The sequence below is a fragment of the Anoplopoma fimbria genome, chromosome 1 (assembly GCF_027596085.1).
Source record: "Anoplopoma fimbria isolate UVic2021 breed Golden Eagle Sablefish chromosome 1, Afim_UVic_2022, whole genome shotgun sequence".
NCBI classification, from domain to species: Eukaryota; Metazoa; Chordata; class Actinopteri; order Perciformes; family Anoplopomatidae; genus Anoplopoma; species Anoplopoma fimbria.
Genome location: NC_072449.1, coordinates 29,352,925 through 29,372,653, shown reverse-complemented (window position 1 = coordinate 29,372,653; position 19,729 = coordinate 29,352,925). Strand labels below are relative to the sequence as shown.

Genomic DNA, 19,729 nt, shown 5'->3' with positions numbered 1-19,729 from the left:
TTTTTTCAGGTTGTTTCAACATTTACTGCAGTCAGAGTGTGAACCAGCCAAAACATAACAAACTAAAAATCATCCTCCAACTTTTAAAGCCGCAGCCTCCAGAAAGCTTATCGGTGTGTGTGTGTGTGTGTGTTATGTGTGTGTGTGTGTGTGTGTGTGTGTGTGTGTGTGTGTGTGTGTGTGTGTGTGTGTGTGTGTGTGTGTGTCTCACCTGTCCAGGTAATTGACAATGTTCGGGTGCTTATTTTCCCTCATCACCAGAATCTCATTGATGATCAGCTCCTTCTTAGGCTGCTGCTGCAGGTTCATCTGTTTGATGGCAACCTGAAGGGGGAAAAAAATAGATTTCTTTTCCACTTTTCTCACTTTCATGCAAATAAATCACACGAATGTGAGAGGAAACTGAGAGCAGAGAGCTTGCGGAAATAAGGGGGTGGGGGGTGGGTGGGGGGCATAATAAAATAAAGACGTTTAGACTAGAGAAAGAAAAAAAAAAGACGTTTATTGAAAGAGAAAGATGACGTGAGAGGGAAACTAAGGACTAGAGGATGAAAAGGGACAGACAGACAGACAGCCAGAGGGAAATATCGCAATCCGACGGCAGTAAAAGGTTGTTAGGCAGACATCAAAAAGTGACCACACAGACTAATCCTCAGAGAGAAACTGAGGAGGATTATCCCGACAGACGAGCTGAGCCGCCTTTAAGAAAAGAACCTGGGTCTCTCAGCTGCTGAGGCTGAAGACTTTAATCCAGTCACTGCCACAATGTTCTCACTGAGCAAACTCCATCAGCACTGACTGCTCTCCTCTCCTAAAAGTCTCCTTGCTTCATTTTACCTTAATGAGCGGCTGACACCACGGTTGAACCCACCTTTCATTTAAACTTCCTGTTAACCCTTAAACATCGAGCGACATTTATTCCTCCATAAATTAGCAATTTAAACCTTTAAGTCTGGGAAATTAATTGGAATTCACTTCATCCTCATGGTTGAACTTCATTTGACTTTAGACTTCCTGTACACTTTGGCCTTTCAGCTAACACTTAAACAGGCTGAACACTTTGTCTGTCTAAAGTTATCACCTTCATCATCCAGGTACTGAGGTTTATTCCCCCTGTTCTTCCTCTCTGACATCAAGACGTTTAAGTTGGTTCCTCTTTAACTCTTCAGAGTGTCTCTGTATGGGAGCTTTAATGTACTTTCTGTAAATCGTCAATCTGCACTTCCTTAAATTTGTGATATTTCATGTTTTGGTAAGTTCATCATGGATGTTGAGAGGGTCGAGAGCACAATGTTTGAATTTGAGTCTGTACATAAACTGGATCTTTTTGTGCGTTTTTTTTTGTTTTTTTTGCCATTTTATCAGCATAACTCTACAGCCGGCCTGTCAGTTAAACACTTTTCATCCTGATGGAAATATCATAACAATCATTGGATGGATTGCCATAACATTACTAGACACGGTCCTCCAGTTTTACCAACATGTCCTTTTTTAGTGCTGTTAGCATCCCCTTTGTGACCAATGATTGAGGCTGGCTATAAGCTGAAGAAGCAGAGAGAACAGGCGGACGTAGAAAAAGGAGGACACTATATTAAACCCACCTCCTGTCCTGTAGCGATGTCTATAGCTGTGTACACCGTCCCAGACGCCCTGAAAACACACAGCAGAGAGCTCCACGTTAACATTGTGTCATCATGTCTCTGTTGGATGAAGGTTTTTGTTATCTTTTTATTCAAGGTCACTTAAAGGTCACATCATGAATATGTGCAGGTTTCACACTGCGCAGCATTCAGTCAGAATGTGATCTCCAAACTGATCTCGGGCCATATTAGTTAAAGTTACTACAAGGAACTTTCATTTTGTGTTGATTTTGGCGGTCCCTGTGGACAAAAGTGGAAGTGTTTCAAAGCACCAGAGTCCCTCTTGAAGACCCCTTATTCTCCGAAGCCTGGGTCTGTCCACGGTGGACTGGTCTCTGCTGGAGGCCCCGCTGAACCATAACCAAGTTTCTCACAGTAACTTTACATTAAATTCTCCACAAAAAGCCTGTGTGGGCATTCAACCAGTTACAAGTTGCCCTTCAGGGCTTTGGATTTACCAGAATACTAACCTTTGGTATATTAATAACAGATCACCAAAGTCTAACTATCAAAATCAATGATGGTTATTAGGCTTTGATTCATTACGTGCTACTGGATGTTTAACGCACTTTTTCTATTGGAAGAAAACCCTTAGTGTGATGTGGGCCATCGTGCTGTTGTTATTGATCATGACAGACTAACTCATACTCGTAGTCCAAAAGACTTCAACTGAAACTATGTTGTCAGATGTTATTCTGGATTAAGCAGAATTGTAGAATATGAAAGTTCTGTTTGTAGGATGAAACAAATGCTCGGCAGTGTTGCCGTTTTCACACAAGCACTTTCCCTTTTCTTTTCTCTTTCTAAGAGTTTTTTATTGGGGAAACACCTGAAATGTTGCAGTCCAATGTAAGACCTCATTAAAAGGTGCACTTTTTGTCAATCAGCAACGTGGGGCGTTCAGGCTCCAGTACGGGACAGGGAGAAGGGTTTGTTTGGGTGTTGGATTTAAATGTGTTTAACGACACTTACCCCTGTCCAATCTTCTCAAAGCGTGTATATTTCTTCTTGGGGTCTCCCACACTCACGATCGTCCCTGCATTGAAGAAAGACAGAAAAAAAATAAAAAAACTCACATGAGTGATCAAGAGAAACAATAACATATTCAGAAAAAGATTAAATACGCCCTTAAATCCACAGCTGAATAGTATTTATTTCTTCTTTTTACTGTTCCACTGAATCTGAATGGATAGAAGAGTCAGGGGTCCCTCTATCCATCCATCTACTCTGTGTTCATCACACTCAGGTCAATGCAGCATGCTGACTGGGGGAAAGAGAAGAGAGAAAGAGGAGGAACAAGAGAGAGAAGACGAGAAGATTGAGAGAAGGAATAAGAACTAAACAGAAATGTAAAGAGTTATTGTCAGACATTTCAGGAAGAAAAAGATGATGAAGACGAAAGAATAGTAAAACTGACAGACAGCTGAATGAACAGAACCCAAGAAATGAAGTAAGAATGGAAGAAAAAAATGAAAAAATCAAGACGGAGGAACAAATTAAAATTAAGCGAGCAAGGGAGGAATCAAGAAAAAAAAAGATGACCCCAAAAATGGAAAAGATAGGAAAGGAAGAAGGAAGGAAAGGCAGAAATGAAGGAAGTAACGAATGAAGGAAGTAAGAGAAAAATAATTAAGAGAGACGTGATAGATGATTGAAAGAAACAAGGACGAAGGACAGAAAGAACAAAATAAATTAATCACTAAAGAAAGAGAGAAATGAAAGACGAAAAAAACAGAAAGAAAGAAAGAAATGAAGGACAAAAACATAATGGAGAAAAGAAAGAAAGAAAACAAGAAAGTAAGTAAGAAATAAATAAATAAAAGAGAAAAGAAAGAACGACAGAAAGTAATGAAGGGCAAAAGACAGAAAGAAAGAAGTGAAGGATAAAAGAAAGACAGAAAGAACAAAAGAAAGAAAGCAAAAAAATGACAAAAGGATGAAATGAAGGACAGAAGAAATAAAGAAAGAAGTGAAGGACCAAAGACAGACAGACAGAAAGAAGGACAGAAGAAATAAAGAAAGAAGTGAAGGACCAAAGACAGACAGACAGAAAGAAGGACAGAAGAAATAAAGAAAGAAGTGAAGGACCAAAGACAGACAGACAGACAGAAAGAAGGACAGAAGAAATAAAGAAAGAAGTGAAGGACCAAAGACAGACAGACAGAAAGAAGGACAGAAGAAATAAAGAAAGAAGTGAAGGACCAAAGACAGACAGACAGAAAGAAGGACAGAAGAAATAAAGAAAGAAGTGAAGGACCAAAGACAGACAGACAGAAAGAAGGACAGAAAATAAAGAAAGAAGTGAAGGACAAAGCAGACAGGAAAGCAGCTCTGTCTGTAGTTCAGTCCACAGGAGGAAAGTGATTAGAGGACAAAACTAGGAGTCAGTCTGGAACCGCAAGAGACGATGGATAGAGAGAGAGAGGACGACCAATCGGACGTGAGGATTGGACAGTGGGGGCGGGGACAGTGGACATCAGGTCTGTCAGTCAGCGAGACGGACACACAGACAGGCAGTATCCTGGTCTTACCAGCAGAGGGAGATCTGAGCACGTCTGGACAGGCGTGGGGCATGATTTAAAAAATATATACAGGCTTTTATTACAAATACACAACAACACAATTCAATATGGGAGAGGGGCTTTTTAATATGTGCTTTTATTCTGAAGGGTTGTTGAATGATCTAATCACAGAGCATTAAGCAGCTCAAGGGGTCATAGGAGGATTTATTTATGTACAAGATTATGCAAATTTTTCTACTGATTTATTTACTTTAATTCAATTGGACACAACAAATAGGTTGGTAATAATGAATCATAATAAGCATAATGAATATGACTGTAAAACAAATGTACTTATTTTTTAATGAAGGGTTTGGTTTTAAAAATATAGATGCACTGTGCCTTTTCTGACTTTCATAATGAAGATTTCTGGAATTTTGTTGATGATTCTGCATATTTGACACAATATTTCACAACTGTAAATAGTCTTTTAAAGTACACACACGTTGTGTGAAACTGACTTTTAGGACGTGATGTGAAAATCACGGATGTCATGATAAAGTTAAACTTTTTTGAATAAGTAAGATATTGCTGTAAAAATCTTCTGGAGATAAAATATGTATGTGACATGACAGCACACGATTAAAAATAAATATAATTTCATATCATATGACATGTTGGAAGACTACAAAACAGAAACTTAATTCAGTTATTTAGTGTTCGGTGCTTCTCGTCTGCCGCCTGCAGTTTATTCTGGACTTGGTCTAACTTGATGCTGATGAATGTTTTTACTTTAATTTGATTTAAAATAAGGAGCGTTACCCCGACGTTCTCCAAGCTTTAAGTCGAGGCGAAAAGAATGACTTTTAGAGACAAAAGCTCTGTGTGTGAACATCTCTTCCACTCTTACAGCAACAGGAGGAGGGCTTTGAGAAGCAACCAACCACTGAGGACAAATAATAAACCACAGTGCTGGACAGAAGACTGGACTTTAACACTTTAACAAAGAAAACTTTGAAACTGATCTGAGACACCGTAGGCGGGTTATATTATTAGAACGGATAACGTTATGTAACATCTTCCACATCCCACACTACAGACCTCAGTGTGCTGTAGAACCAGTATTTTAATCATGATATGGAAGCCTTAAGTAACAAAGTCTTTCTACATGGAATCTACACTGTATTACGTATTCAATTAGAAAAATACCAGATCCACACAAGAGAAATATATTTGTACCTCATATATGTATTAATAGAAGTTTTACTTGTTTAAAAACATAATACTTGCTGCACCTTGAGCCTAAAATACATTCACAGCCTCCTCTGTGGGAGAAAACCAGTGTGTGTGTGTATATATATAAAGGGAAAAAGATGAAACGGTGAGTCAAAAATAAAAGAGTGTAAACGGACTAAAAATAGCTCTCTTAGACTCACTGAACTGTAGCAGGTATGACTGCATCACGCTTTTTTACTTTAGCGTAAAACGGACATGTGATGACGATTAATATCTATAGAGCATATCCTTCACAGGACACACAATATTACATGTTGACATTATACTATATTATCTATGTATAAATATTAGGCCTGTGGAATTAAGACCTGTGTGTAGCTTGCTTAGAGAAAGATTCAAACTACTGTGACCATGACTGTGATGGACTCTCAAGTCTCCAGCTCATCGGTTTTTAACCTTTCTCACTCTTCTGGTTTCAGACCTTCCACCAGATTTTTAGAACCCAGGGTTTTTCCAACCCTGACGCTGGGTGATCAGGTCTCGCTCCCAGTCAAAGTGTTCCGTTCATCCCAAAAGGTGATGGATGGGGTTGAGGTCAGGGCTCTGAGCAGACCAGTCGAATTCTCCCACACCAAACTGGTAAAAACATTTCTTTATGGAGCCGGCTTTGTGCTTGTGCTGTAAAGCTGCAGCATTAATGGTGCATGATAACAGATAGGGGAGCATTTTCATTGGCTCTCAAGATGGCTTCGCTTGAGCCGGCGGCTTGCAGCTAGCGTTGCTTGCAGTGCTAACAGCATTATAATCTTGAGTATTCTAAAGTCACAAGGTTGCATTTGAGTGCGTGAATGAGCCTTACGTAGTTTCTCAAGGATCTCCTCGTCCGACATCTTCTTCTTCCTGGTTTTGTCCTGGGGGCGGGGCACCGAGGGCCCGGGGGCGGGGCTTGCACTGGGAGGACTGCCAGGAGCTCCCTCTGCAGGTGGGGTGGGGGTGACGGTGGGGGTGACGGTGACGGCACCAGCGGCGCCGGCCGGGGGCGGGGAGATGGGCGAGGTCGCAGCATCTTTGGTGGGAGGAGGAGGGAGGGGCTCGATCACAGAGCGAGTGTATATCTGAAAGAATATTCAAAACGGTGTTCATCAATTCAAAATCAGAGAAAATTCTAAAGCAAATATTACTGCACTGACTCAGCATTGATTGAGCCTTTATATCATGGTACCTGATCAGTAATTGTATCACAAAATAAAAACATTAGCCACCTATACTCGTTACTGCACAGAAAATCAATCAGCAGATTCCTGAACCCTACTCGAGTGATGTAATCCATCATCATGAACATCAGGTCTGCATTAAGTTTTGTCAAAGTTGCTTTTTAGTTATGACGTGCTGCTGACTTTTCAAAGTGCTCTGCAATTAAACTGCGTTACCAGATAATTGTAGGGAGGGGGAGACGATGGAAATATCAAAAATATCAAAAAACTGAATGCAGCGCAGTGTTTGAAACAATGGCAATCTTAAAAAAATATATATATATATATATATTCTTAAATAACATTTAGAAACTATTTATTAAATTGTAGCTCTTGCTAACTGTGCCAACAGTAAGTGATTCATGTTTAAATGTAAATGTTGTAACCGAGCTGTGAGGCGTTTGAGTCCTGCTCCGCTTTCAGACTGTTGGAATGAAAACACAGGAAAAAACGACAAAGAGAACAGTGTGTTTATGTTAGCGTGTGTGTGAGAGAGTGAAAGAGAGAGAGAGAGAGAGAGAGAGAGAGAGAGTGTAGAGTGTGTGTGTGTGTGTGTGTGTGTGTGTGTGTGTGTGTGTGTGTGTGTGTGTGTGTGTGTGTGTGTGTGAGTGAGTTTGTGACGGTGGGAGCTCCAATCAGGTGCACAAGACTTGTCACCGTGGAAACTTCAGTGGCGCCATGGAAGCAGCCCCTCAACCGCCAACCTGTCTGAAGCAGGAGCAACAATGTCTGTGTGTGTGTGTGTGTGTGTGTGTGTGTGTGTGTGTGTGTGTGTGTGTGTGTGTGTGTGTGTGTGTGTGTGTGTGTGTGTGTGTGTGTGTGTAAGGGATTGAGGATATATATAAAAAAATACAATTATATTTAAAAAATATATCATTTTAGTTTAAATGTTTAATAATAGTACTATATTTTTTTTTTTCAGGTGGGAATTTCAAAAAAAAAAGTTGAATTTATGTAGAGCCGAAACAATAAGTCCACTAATATATTGGTTAGAAAATATATCTGCTTACTAATTTGATAAGTGATATAATTATTTTCCATTTCCGGCTTCCCAACTGTGTGGATCTGCTGCTCATTCATGTTTTCATATGACGATAAACTGAATGACATTGACATTTAATGGCGTCACCTTTCATTCTAGAAAACGGTGATGGACACTTCTTCACTTGACATGTTGTAAACAGAACAATGAATTGATTATGAAAAACAAACAGATAAATCCACGATAAAAATGCAATTTAGTCCCAGACCTGAACACATGTTGGTTTTGAGTTCAATGTTTTCACTGAAGTCTAAGTTGATTTTTTTTATAAGAATTAAAGAATAATTCAATTTCAATAATGATCAGTAGCCAGTTTTTTGGTACTCAAAGCTAAAACTAATTCAGTGGAAGACAACGGTCCTGACATGATCTTACATTGTTAGTTTTGTTCTTTCTTTAATATATTCTGATTCTGATTCTTCAGGTTCTGTTGAACTGGATTGCATTGTACATAGATGTGTTTCTGTTATTTAGTCCACTCCCATTGATACAGCATGCACAGTATGGACAAAATAATAAATACAGCAGGAACGACTTTTTGTTTCATGTCTGTTGTATTGGATTGCATTAGTTTTAGCAAGTGTACCACTGTGTGTTTGTCAGTCTATGAAGAAGTGAGAAATCTACTGTGAATAGAGATCTGGTCAGATTAGTTAATCTCATACGTGTGTGTGTGTGTGTGTGTGTGTGTGTGTGTGTGTGTGTGTGTGTGTGTGTGTGTGTGTGTGTGTGTGTGTGTGTGAGAGATCCTGACTTGACCCAGGGGAGAACAGAAAGCTTCTTTGAAAGACTGTTTCTAAATAAAATAACCTCTGCTTCCCCTGTGACACACACACACACACACACACACACACACACACACACACACACACACACACACACACACACACACACACACACACACACACACACACACACACACACACACACACACACACACACACACACACACACACACACACACACACACACACAGGTCCTTGTGGTCTTATTAGGCAGGAGACAGGTCCATTTAAAGATTAGTGTGTGAGACATTTGATCAACGACTGCTACCTGGACATCAGTAAATGACTCATGTGGGACTGTTTAGAGGGACAGAACTGATTTATAGAGAACGACACGGTGTGTGTGTGTGTGTGTGTGTGTGTGTGTGTGTGTGTGTGTGTGTGTGTGGTCACAGTGTTGTATCAGTCACTGTACTATGTTTGATTTAATAACCTTTAGGCTTTTGGCGGAAAATCTTTCACGTCTTATTGAACGTTTCATATATTTCTATTGTTAAAGTCAGGATCCAACATAATATTTATCTACATATATGCATCTCTCCCGTTGATTTGGTCAATAAATCCAGCAAACATATCATAGATTCAAAAAGACGTTAAGTAAACATTACTTTGTCTGTGGAGATAAAGTCATGGTGCCAGTTCTTCATCGGTATGAAAAGTTGAGCATGTGCTTTTATATTTTAGAGCCAATAAATGTTTGGAGGGATTCGGCTGCCCTACTGGTGCCAATCACAAAGTGCAACTTTGTCTTTGTTGCATATCATCACACCACTCCAGTCCTCTCCTGTCAGCTGTCAAATTTATGAAACTGCTGTAGTTTACTACGTCTTTAGTTGTAGTTTTCTACACCTTTAGTTGTAGTTTTCTACGTCTTTAGTTGTAGTTTTCTACGTCTTTAGTTGTAGTTTTATACGTCTTTAGTTGTAGTTTTCTACACCTTTAGTTGTAGTTTTCTACATCTTTAGTTGCAGTTTTCTACGTCTTTAGTTGTAGTTTTCTACGTCTTTAGTTGTAGTTTTCTACATCTTTAGTTGCAGTTTTCTACGTCTTTAGTTGTAGTTTTATACGTCTTTAGTTGTAGTTTTCTACATCTTTAGTTGAGGTTTCTACGTCTTTAGTTGTAGTTTTCATCTTTAGTTGATCTTTAGTTGTAGTTTTATACTAGTTGTAGTTTTCTTTTTAGTTGTAGTTTTATACGTCTTTAGTTGTAGTTTTCTACATCTTTAGTTGTAGTTTTATACGTCTTTAGTTGTAGTTTTCTACACCTTTAGTTGTAGTTTTATACATCTTTAGTTGCAGTTTTCTACGTCTTTAGTTGTAGTTTTATACGTCTTTAGTTGAGGTTTCTACGTTTTTAGTCGTAGTTTATTACATCTTTAGTTGTAGATTTCTACATCTTTAGTTGTAGAATTCTACGCCTTAAGTTATTGTTCAACATCGACAAACAACCATCTGTATGACTCTTAAGATGTTTCCCGACGTTGTTTAGCCACAATTTTATGGTTGTTCCCAAGTGTGTATACTTACTTTCAGTAACACTTTCTGTGACACATATTACTATAATGCATGTTAACATGCTTACAATCTGCTGAGAGCAGTGTATTATCATAGTTATATTCTGTAAAGATTAAATTATATTTTTTTCATGTGTTTTCCTTGGCCAGCCCTCACTACTTCGCAGGACTGTTTGAAGGTATGGGACGAGCATGTGTGTGTGTGTCCTTACTGATTTGGTGTGCTCTGGTCGGGGGGCGATCACCGGCGGGGGCTCGGCCTCATCTTCGTCGTCATCCTCAGATACAGTCACTATGGCAGGCGTCTCCGACACGGCCTTGGAGCTCTGCGTGAGGTCACAGGGGGGGAGAAGGCGGAGCCTCAGTGACATCATCGTCACATGAGCGAACACAAAACCCAGCATTGCTTCCTACGGTTACCGTCTCTTCTTCTACTGCCTCATCATTTCATCATGCAGAGAAGTCCTCCAGCTCTTCTTCTCTGCTACGTTTTGTTCTCTGAATTGAACTTCCTGTCTTTCCTGCTTCCCTCCCTCTGTCCTTCCACCCTTTTTTCTCATCATCACTGTTCATGTCTGAACGCTCTCGTCATGTCTGGCTCCTGAAGCCACTAGTCACACATCCTCCCTTCCACCACCTCTCTCTTCTTCCTCGCAGCTCTATCTCTCTCTCTCTCTCTGAAAGTATGATGCTCGGCCGGTGGCCAAGCTGCAGAGACAGGGAAATGTTGAAAGGAGGAAAAGATGCTGATTCACAATGCGCAGAGAGAGAGAGAGAGAGAGAGAGAGAGTGAGAGTGAGAGAGGACTGCATCTCTAGGTGTGGCATCATCACTTCCTGCTCCCTCCTTCTCTGTATTTTCACCTTCATAGTTTTGTTTCAAAGGCGCTTTCAGACATTTTCAATAACAACCATTGAGTTTGGAGAACGAGGGTGTCGTCCAGCACTAAAAGGTGCTCCTGCATTGGAAATGCCTTGGACGATAGAATAGTTTGTCCTTTTAATCTAAATCATACTGTAAACGCATATATTCTTTCTTTGAGTATTAAAATCTAAAGAAAACTGGTTGTTTTGCAAATAAATTACAAATATTTTCACATTTTATTAATGTTAGATTTATATGAGGAAGTATCTTATATCTGTTTGGATTTAATAGCCGTCATAAAAACATACTTTACATTTTTTTTTTTAAAGTATGCTAATAATTTGAGCAATAAAGACGTTTCAATTCAAATTTATGTAGAAATAAAAGTTATATTTAACAGACAAAAATGTATCCAAAACGATAAATTTGGATAAATGTATTCTCCTCTCACTTCTCTCCCATCTCACCCCATCAGCTACTCTCCCTCCCTCCCTCTCCTCTCCGCTCGTCTTGCCAAACGGTAGATTACACCTCATCTCCTCCACTCTTAATCTCCTCATGGTGTCACACCTCAGCTCTCCTTCCTCCCTCTCCTATTAATCCTTTCAGTGCTTGTCACCCTGGCAGATTAAATCCAGCCTCCATCTCCCTTCAAGACAATCTCCTCTCAAATTTATCCTCAACCTCATTCACTTTCAAACTTGCCTACAACTCTTTTTTTTTAAAGCAGCCAAGTCTTTATTAACATAAAGTTTGTTATTCGGAGCATTCTGTGGACCCCCACTAGGACGGAACCACAGACAACTCCCAGATAAGACAAGACCATATTAGCCACCTGTCACTCACAAGGTAGCTCCGCCCTAAAGCATACCCTGCTTTTATGGTCTATTTGACTCTAAATGGACCATAATTTACTAAATGAACATCACGCTTATTATGATATTATGATTGTTTTCTCATAGACTTCCATACAACCAGAGTAGTTAACACACATGTTGTGGCTGCGTTTACAGAAGAGGTCTTACCGTTGTGGTGGAGGAGCTGTAGGCATCAGCGTTTTTATCTGCAGGGAAAAACACAATGAGAAATGATGAGGAAAAGAAAAATAAGGAGGAAAGGTCAAGACAGGCACGTGTGTGTCTGCATGTGTGTACCTGTGAAGTTCATGTATTTCTGGCTGCTGGCCGTGTCTTTGGAGTCGTAGAACTTAAGAACGTCGAGGACGGCCTGAGGGTTCTTCTTCTGCTCCAGTTTGGTGATGTTGGACGTCTGCAGGAGCCGGGCCCACTGCTCCGGCATGCCCTACACACACACACACACACACACACACACACACACACACACACACACACACACACACACACACACACACACACACACACACACACACACACACACACACACACACACACACACACACACACACACAGTTGTATTTATTTTTTCTATTCCATGTGCTCTGTATTGTTTTACTTAAATATGAGCCATCTCACAAATCCCCTTCGCTATATATTGCACAATACGTTTCAAATGATACAACAAGATATTGTAGTAAGGAGGACACACACACACACACACACACACACACACACACACACACACACACACACACACACACACACACACACACACACACACACACACACACACACACACACACACTTCCTATAGAGTCCTAACTAGCAGTCTAGTACTATTTGTACTTCAGTCGCATAACTGGGTCACATCTCCATGTTTTCCATCTCTCTCTCTCTCTCGCTCTTCCACTTCCTGCTCCATCTCTCCGTCCCTCCACTCTACTCAGGTCTCATCTGTCCTGAATGTTACACCATCAGGGCATCCATCCATCTGACGTCTTTGTACACTGCTATGATGGGTTTTTTTTACTCAGATCAACACAACCTGAATATAATTGCTTGAGTAAAATTGTTTAAGTGCATGTAGATGTGTGTATGAGTGAGAAGAATTTCCCACATTACAGAAAAGGAAGCATGCACATCCACACACACACACACACACACACACACACACACACACACACACACACACACACACACACACACACACACACACACACACACACACACACACACACACACACACACACTCCTGAAAGAGCTTGGTCAGGCGGATCAAGTGAGTCAGCCAAACAAGGCTTCTTTGTCTAATGTGATTATTTAAAAAGGCTCATTTGCCAAATGTGTGTGCTTCAAACACACACACACACACACACACACACACACACACACACACACACACTCCACGCATCAATGAACTTTGCTCCTTTAGTAAGCAATTAAAAAGTAAGGCGCAAATACACATCGCGGTTGCTTTTGGTGAAATGTGCGACTACACACAAAGGGGAGCAATCGCACAACACACACACACACACACACACACACACACACACACACACACACACACACACACACACACACACACACACACACACACACACACACACACACACACACACACACACACACACACACACACTTACAGTGAACTCCCCGGTGACGGCGTCGAAGCCGACATGGATGGTGTGTTCAAAATCAGACGGCAGGGAAATCTCTGGGCGCTCCTTCTTCTTATAGGCTGGAAGACAATGAAAAAAAAGGAGACAAACTCATAAACAATTTACCAACCAGATTTGACTTGTTAAATTGATATGTTTCAGGATGCAGGATGGTCTAATAAAAAGGCATGAGTGAAAAAGTGCATATAAACAAAATGATTTGGATTCCTAACTTGGCTCTCAGAGGCTGCAGAAGAGCAGCAGTTACATTACATTACATTACATTAGAGTCATTTAGCAGACGCTTTTCTCCAAAGCGACTTACAGTCAGTAGTATGTTACATATCATTCACCCATTCACACACTAATTCAATATTTAAACCGACTATAGAAGAAGAATCCTGAGTTTTAAAGATCTTAAAAGCCCTTGAACGGGAAGTACAAAGAGACGCGATTCATTAAATTCCTGGAAAGGTCTTAAATCCAGAGAGAATTAGTCATAAGAAACTGAGGGAAGCATTAGAGAGGAAATTAGGACATAGGTAAGGAGGCAGAGGAAGATGAGAGTGAAAGAAACACAGAGAAAGTAAATAGAAAGAAAGAATCAGAGAGAAAGACGATAATGAGACGCCATATGTTGGAGACAGATCCCTCTGGTACGACATGATAAGGGACCACCAGTTACCCACAAAGCACCTGTCCCTGGATGTGGAAAAACATTTTAATACTGAGGAGTGGGCACTTGTCAACTCTGTGGGTTTAACTTATACTGAATTTTCCATCCAGGTGTAGAATTGTCTTGAGCTCACCAAAACAGAAAGCAGCACAAGAAGATGCATCAAATGTAGCAGCAAAAAAACAAGTTTATTTGCTTTCTGACAGAGAATGAAATTAGATAATCAGTTCGTCTAGAAGGTCACACTCGAGTGCTTTGCCCAAGGGCAACATGAGCGTCGGCTCAATCCCACCGTTCCCCCCAGAGTGATCTCGGTACTCACTCTTGTCGCCTCCGCCCGTCAGGATGAACCGGATCGAGCGTTCCTTCTTCTTCTTGTCCTCAGGGTTGGGTGGGAGGGGCTTGGAGCCGTGGTTGAGGGGGGCAGGGTCCTTGTTGCAGGAGCCAATCATGGTGCTGGTGTTCCTCATGGGCGGAGCTGGGGGCTTGTCCTCAACCTCCCCGTTATCAGACATCTTCAGCTAGGCTGCAGCCGGCCGCTTCTGCACAGAGACGCGACGAGAACAGAGCGGGGTCATTATTTAATGTGTCAAGTTCCGTCATTTTTATCTTCCGACACCTCATTTGTGAAGAACGCTTCCATCAGAATATGCAACCCAATCAAAAGCTTAAAATGTGTGGCATTTCATTACAGTCATGTAGCAGAGGCTTTTCTCCAAAGCGACTTACAGTCAGTAGTATGTTACATATCATTCACCCATTCACACACTGATGACAGGCTACCATCAAGGTGCCACCATCAGACTCTAACTAACATTCATCATCAGTCCACACCGATGGCCTTCAGGAGCAACTTGGGGTTAAGTGTCTTGCCCAAGGACACATCGACTGCCGAAGCCGGGTATCGAACCACCGACCCTCTGATTGGAGAGCTACCTTGCTCTCCACTACGCCACAGCCGCCCCATCATCCAGAACACTTCGTTCTACATGTCTCATTAAAAATCTTGCCCCAAATAAATTGTTTTCTCTGACCACATCCTTTAAAAAAATATTAAATTCTTCGCTCCTCAGCCGACTAGGAAGCCATGATTGACTCAGCTGTGACCAACAGACATGTGACGAAAATGATGTGAAACTTGGACTGAAACACAGAGCAGAGAGGAGAGGAGAGGTTGTTAACATTTAAATAGATCAATATATATAGCACGTGTAGTCTCAATATTTTTCCCCACATTGGTTACTCTTTACATATAGTTTGTAAAAGAAATTATCAAAGAAATTTATAGCATTTTAATTGTGTTATTCTAAACAAAAGATATGTTTGAGTTATCACCACTTCTACCTATGGTTGTGCTGTTTCCATAGAGGTGCAGGACTTTTATATTCAGAGGGTTGTTCAATTTAATTCTGTTTGATCTTATGTTCATCTTCTAATTTACTTTTCTCTTTTTTTAAATTCTATATATAAGGTATTTTTATATAGTCTTGTGTTTGTTTTATATCTTAATGCCTTTTACGTCTTATGTAAAACACTTTAAATTGTCTCGCTGTTGAAAGGTTTTCACAAATAAACTTATATTTATCAGTGTTCCTACTCTTCAATAAAAGGTTTGGTTTTCAAAAGATTAAAAGGTTTAAAAGGCTTATCACGCAATAATGTAAGAAAATAATGTAGGCATAAAATTGCTCTGATTCAAACTTATTGTTTGTCATTTTTAGGGAAAATACCTAGAAAACAATATTAATGACATATTTTTAAAATCAGAAACTCAAAGTCCAAGTCAGAGAAACAAAGAAATACAGTTTCCATTTGCTCACAGAGTGGTCTGTTTGATCTGCAAACACTATGCTGACTAACCCTGCTGGTTGTGTGTGTTTGTGTGTGTGTGTGTGTGTGTGTGTGTGTGTGTGGGTTGACTTAGATTTATATGCTGTGAGAAGGAAAGGAGCAACTTTCTGCCTGGTCAAGAGATGACGCACACACACACACACACACACACACACACACACACACACACACACACACACACACACACACACACACACACACACACACACACACACACACACACACACACACACAGCAGTGAGGCAAAGTGGGACATTTTAATGACTGGTTTAGCAACAACAACCTTCACATTAAATACACACAATCACACACTGAAGCTAACCTGCTCTGAGGTTCCACAAGGAACGAGGAATCTTTTTGGGTTAGTGCAGCACGCACGCAAGCACACACACACACACACACACACACACACACACACACACACACACACACACACACACACACACACACACACACACACACACACACACACACACACACTTCCTATAGAGTCCTAACTAGCAGTCTAGTACTATTTGTACTTCAGTCGCATAACTGGGTCACATCTCCATGTTTTCCATCTCTCTCTCTCTCTCTCGCTCTGAGGATGTTGATAGCTCATCAATGATCTATTAATCCCCATAAAGGATTTGATATATCAAGAAATGATTAACTGACAACACAAAGTGCTCACAGTCTGAGTTCTCTGCAGGTGTTTCCAGCAGCTACAGTCTCGTTATTAAAACCCTGAAGTACTGCTTCCTGTTGTAATGCAAAGTCTCCACTATATCCTTACTTTTTACACTAGATCCTACACTTCCCATCATTCAACTCAATAGCATCTCTTGTTTCCAAAGCAGAGATAACCTCTGACAGCGCCAAGAGGGTTATTTTCCCAAACTTAAAAAAACTCCTCCAGAAGACTTCATACAACTGTTTCCATAAACTGAGCGCTTTTAACATGACAAACATGACTACACTTATGTGTAAAGACAGAGCCCCTTTAATATTTGAGCTGGGACAAAGCAGAAGATCTAAAACAACAGTAAAACAACCCATGGAAAGCTTTTCTATGGGAGTTCATTCTCCAGTCAGTCAAATTTAAATGAACAAACTTTGTTTTCTTTAGAAATGTGTCAACAGTTTGCAACATCAGTGGTACGACGTCCCACCAAGCTGACCTGTAATCAGCAGCTGCTCTGCCTACAGCGGTTTGATAGCACAGAGCACATGATGCTTGTTTCACCCCAACACATTTCTAAAGACATTAATAAGAAAATTTGACAATTTCTCCATCAGTGTTTTTTTAAACATACACAACAAGCGAAGGAAAACATTTTCTGAAGCTCTAAGCAGAATGTCTAAGCAGAGAAATGAGCTGCATTGTGCAACAAAAAAGGGAATTTCTCTGCTTTTTCTAGAATAGGATTTAATATATAATATTATACAATAAAAATGGTTTAAGTATTAAAAACAAAAAATGATTTTAAAAACACACCGTTTTCACTTTCATTACCTAAAATGGAGGACTTCCCCATCTCTTACCTTAGCAGAGGCAGACAACCATGTCTACAGCTTCACACTGATCCACAAACAACAACAACAACAACTAAAAAAAGGATGAGGAGCAAACGTTGGGTCCACTGAGAGTTAGAGATAACTAGAGAGACTGAGAGAGACGCTCTGTCGGACTTTTGACCAAACCGGCCTCCAGCAGACGGTGATGTCACGGCATGATGTCACAAGGTGAGTCACACAAGGAAGTGGGAAACACAGCGGCCGACACTTAAAACAAACACACACACACACACACACACACACACACACACACACACACACACACACACACACACACACACACACACACACACACACACACACACACACACACACACACACACACACACACAGGACGAGACAGCAGAGGTCTCGTATTTCAGACGCTGCTGTCAGTTTCAACTGAGCCCTGTTATCAAACAAACCCACACACTGTCTGCTACGTGACACACACACACACACACACACACACACACACACACACACACACACACACACACACACACACACACACACACACACACACACACACACACACACACACACACACACACACACACACACACACACACACACACACTACCAGTCATCTTCTAAAAACGATCACCACAGGATGAGTGGAGTGAGTTTTGACCACAGTCGGAGGGTTTTCCCAGTGAACCGCACAGACACAGCATGAAGGATGAAGATCGTGTTCTTCTTGTAAACAGTCTATTGTTACACAACTAATCAATAGTTGGGCTGTAATGAACATGATAGACTAATCATTTCTGAGGTCACCTACATGGAGCATAAACTTTGGACAAGCAAATAAAATGATCGGACGGAAATATAAACATCTGTTGATGAATAAAACAAGATATTTGAAGACACCACATTGAAAATCACAATTGGCATTTTCACTACGGTCTCACTATTTGACCAAAAAATGAAGAAAAAAATAAGATCAATATTAAAAATGATCAGCCTAAGACAGAAAACAGAAAATGAACATGATAATGCAAGAAAACATGGTGAAGCATAATGCAGCAACAAGCGCACAAACATACAAACACACAAGTATACGAGGAAGGAAAAAGGACTGCCTTAAAGTCACAGCGAAACAGAAGATTCATTCAGAGTTCAACATGAGTCTTCAAAAAGATCGTATTGTTTGAAAGGAAGCATATAAAAGGAAAAGAAAAAAATATTCTGAGAATCATCAAGAACCGTAAAATAAAAAAATAAAAACCTGTTTGAATGCCCGTACAGTAAGAAACAAACAACAACAAAAAAAAGGTACAAACCATGAAACAGCCAGACAAAAAGAAAGTCTTTGTTTACTGTGTGCAGAGACAGACACACAGTATCACACAGTTTATTCAGTGGAGTGTTTATGACCGTGTGTGTGTGACTGATGAGATAATATCACAGTGTCAGAGATCATATATGGTATCTAGAACTACACAGACAGGCGATGATTACAGTGGCTCTCAGTGCGTCACAACAGGACATCCATTTATCTAGCTGACAACTTTCTCCCTTTTCATCTCCTCCTCTCCTTTTTCCATCAATGCCTATTTTTTTTTATCTATCGCTATTTGCCTCATCCATCTCTCCCTTTCCAGCTTCTATACTCAGTCTATCTTCTCCTTCCTCCCCTCTGCTCCCCATCACAGTGAATCATGTCTGATCCGTTTCTCTGACCAACATTACTCTGAATCTCTCTGCTGCAGCTCGGAATCCTTTTCTGACTTAATTTAACAAAATAATCTAAAGTGTTTACTGATTATTTGGCCAGTTGGGAAGCAGCATATGAAGCCAAAAACACAACAGCTAACATAATCATCATCATCATCATCATCATAGAAAATGGTTATGGCAAATATGTTTTCATATGCAGCAGACCCAGAGCAACACTCGTCTTTGTGTCCACCTGATGAATGTAAGTCTTGATATTCTCTCTCTTTTAGCTCTGTTTTTGGTCTCCACCGCCTCCTGGGTCTCTTAAGCTGCTAAATGTTCCCCCATGTTCACCAGTTACTCTCTCACTGTGTCTGTCTGCTGTACGCTGTTGCTACTGATCATTTATATGTTCCTGACCCTTGTCCAAATCCTTTAATATTGGGAACAGAGTCCAGTTAGACTACTTGTCGTGACATAAATGTTGATTAATTATCTGACACACTTGAATAACAGTTTCTAAATCTATCGGGCTACTTGAGGAAGATTCTAGTTGAAAACTATGATGTTTAAAAACTCAAGCTACTGATATGACAAAAACGGGACAGTGTAACTCCTTAAACTGACAAGATCATTTCCTGTATCACTCTGTTG

The 19,729-nt window shown here is 40.4% G+C and overlaps 1 protein-coding gene across 5 annotated transcripts in view; it reads right to left on the bottom strand.

The window, feature by feature from the left end:
• The window catches only part of pak1 (p21 protein (Cdc42/Rac)-activated kinase 1), a 53,833-nt gene that overhangs the window by 5,470 nt on the left and 28,634 nt on the right, over positions 1 to 19,729 (bottom strand). For 4 of the 5 annotated variants that reach the window (XM_054622224.1, XM_054622167.1, XM_054622440.1 and 1 more), the window contains exons 3-11: positions 14,349 to 14,568; positions 13,336 to 13,430; positions 11,990 to 12,137; positions 11,861 to 11,898; positions 10,184 to 10,297; positions 6,237 to 6,492; positions 2,613 to 2,676; positions 1,602 to 1,650; positions 212 to 324 (exon numbers count right to left, since the gene is read on the bottom strand). In XM_054622224.1, coding sequence (XP_054478199.1) covers positions 212 to 324; positions 1,602 to 1,650; positions 2,613 to 2,676; positions 6,237 to 6,492; positions 10,184 to 10,297; positions 11,861 to 11,898; positions 11,990 to 12,137; positions 13,336 to 13,430; positions 14,349 to 14,541 — 1,070 coding nt within the window. In that variant the 5' untranslated portion in view covers positions 14,542 to 14,568. Of the gene's footprint in view, positions 1 to 211; positions 325 to 1,601; positions 1,651 to 2,612; positions 2,677 to 6,236; positions 6,493 to 10,183; positions 10,298 to 11,860; positions 11,899 to 11,989; positions 12,138 to 13,335; positions 13,431 to 14,348; positions 14,569 to 17,401; positions 17,505 to 19,729 lie in introns of those variants that run through there. The other variant, XM_054622301.1, reaches the window with a different exon arrangement.